The sequence below is a fragment of the Arachis ipaensis genome, chromosome B9 (assembly GCF_059453495.1).
Source record: "Arachis ipaensis isolate K30076 ecotype BB chromosome B9, ASM5945349v1, whole genome shotgun sequence".
Lineage (NCBI taxonomy): Eukaryota > Viridiplantae > Streptophyta > Magnoliopsida > Fabales > Fabaceae > Arachis > Arachis ipaensis.
The window spans coordinates 137,759,859-137,762,123 of record NC_142444.1 but is presented as its reverse complement, the minus strand read 5'-3'; the positions used below and the strand labels follow the sequence as shown (position 1 = coordinate 137,762,123).

General features: G+C 29.2%; 1 protein-coding gene across 1 annotated transcript; it reads left to right on the top strand.

The window, feature by feature from the left end:
• Window positions 1-1,082: 1,082 nt before the first annotated feature.
• On the top strand, window positions 1,083-1,819 carry LOC107616940 (RING-H2 finger protein ATL70-like). Its single transcript, XM_088500389.1, has one exon. The coding sequence runs from the start codon at window positions 1,171-1,173 to the stop codon at window positions 1,621-1,623; it is 453 nt and encodes a 150-aa protein (XP_088356515.1). The 5' UTR covers window positions 1,083-1,170; the 3' UTR covers window positions 1,624-1,819.
• The last annotated feature ends 446 nt before the right edge of the window (window positions 1,820-2,265 follow it).

Genomic DNA, 2,265 nt, shown 5'->3' with positions numbered 1-2,265 from the left:
TCCTCACGGTGGGTGCCAATTGTTCTTGCATGAGTGGACTGGATGTAACTCGTCCCCAACAGTTGGCTCCGAACTGTAATTCTTAATTCCAAGCTGGTGGCTTAAATGTCCGAGCTTCTCGTCCAGAGAGTATATCTCGTCGTGGATAGAATAAAGAGAGAGTGTACCTGCAAAAGGCACTCCAATGCTTAAGTTAGTATTGTGTATATTTGTCTTAGTTCTGCCGAAGATAAAATGTCTTACCTTTTTTATACATGAGATGAAGTTATATTTTTAGCAATTATTTTTATTGAAGGATAATAATATCGTATTAGGTCGTGACGATACTTGCTTTGTGTGAATCCAAATTATGAGGTTTGATAAATTATAACCTGCAGAACCGAATTATAACATATAAAGTTGATTTATTGCTTTTTAATTAAGTTTTACCGTCCATATCACATACAAATGTATTTGTTGGTTTTTATTTTGATACTTGGATGTTCAAATGTATATAAACTCAGATCCTTCAACTTCTATGACGATATATATTATAAAAATTTAATTTTGATATAAATTTTTATACCTTTATTAATTAAATTTATAAGTTTAGATAATTTTTTAAATAATAAATTTTTTTTGGTGACTTAAAAATTAGTTATATTTTTTTAATATGATAATATATGATTAAATGATTGTATAAAATAATTTTGTGACATTTTCTAAAATATTTAGGTTCCAACAAGCTACTATTACATATATTTCTTTCGAGATCCACAATTTTTTAATGGTGCATGAAAACTAATTAAATTTATATTATAATAATTGAGAAAAATCCAATACATGTAATTGTCATCGTCTTACAATATATATTGTATGCAAATAGGTTTACATAAAGTCATTGTCATGTGTTAATTATCCACTTAATTGTATATTCTATATATTATTCCAAAAAGAAGCTCCTCAAAGCAATAAAAGCCAGCCAATAAATTAAATATAAAACTAAGATAACAAGATTATGTATTTAATACACCTATCGAACATGAAAAGGACATAAACGTTGACCAAGCAAACACATAAAATACCTTAGAGAAATTAAATTGTATAATTCACAAATTAAAAGTTTTCCATCCCTCCCTCTTCCAAATCCCACTTCAAAAATTTCTCCAACAATTAACTGAAGCTAAGAAGATGTCCAATAATTCCACTTCTCAATCAAAAGATGGTTTTGATGCTAGTGGTTTCACATATGGCGTAGCATTCATACTAGGTTTGATCTTCTTACTTGCTACCATAGCTTTTGCATGTTTTCGCATTCGCAGAATTCGAATTCCTAACATATTTAACATAGTAGCCGGTGTTCCTCCGTCGTCACAATCTCATCGAACATTGGAACACCACGTGGATATTCGTATCGACACGAGTTATGAGAATTACCCTAAGATGCCATATTCCGATGAGGTAAAGAACAAAAATGGTGTTGTGGGTGGATGCACCATATGCTTAGGCGACTATAAAGAGAATGAGATGTTGAGGGTTCTTCCTGGTTGTGGCCATGCCTTTCACCAAGCTTGTGTTGATCCATGGCTCATGTTGCACTCCACATGTCCCATATGCCGAAAATCATTGCCTCAAGCTCCATAGACCATAGTATAGTCCTAGATCAATATCTTATAGTACTTTAATTTATTGTAAGCTACTTTGGAGGTATTTAGATTCATGTATAATACGGTTCACTCACCTAAATAATACCTATTATGATTATTCGGTGAGCATTTTTCAGAACTTTGTGTGTATAGGATATGTAAGTAAACATGGATGTATTTGTTTATTTATTTGACGGGGGTATACATATAATGTATATATTTGCTTATTCTGTGCTTATTCATGAAATTATATATTGGGATGTATTATTAAGATGTACAATGAAGAGTGTTTATTTATAGGTTAATAATATAATTTAATTATAATTGCAAAATTAAATTAATGTTAAATTAAATCAACATAAAAATAACACAAGATATACCTAAATATTAAATTAACAAAAATATTATATGTATATAGAAAGGGAAATTTTTTTTGGTGAAAAATGAAGTTGGATATAGAAACAAATTGTAATTAAATTTTTAAGAAGAATGTGTATTGTACATGATATTTTTATGTTTTAATATTTTTTTATTGTAAAACAAATAATCTTTCTTTTTTACTCAACTTTTCTCTTTAACATATAGTATTATTGTTCTAAAAGTTACCTGAAACAAGTGATTTGGGTTTGAACATGAGATT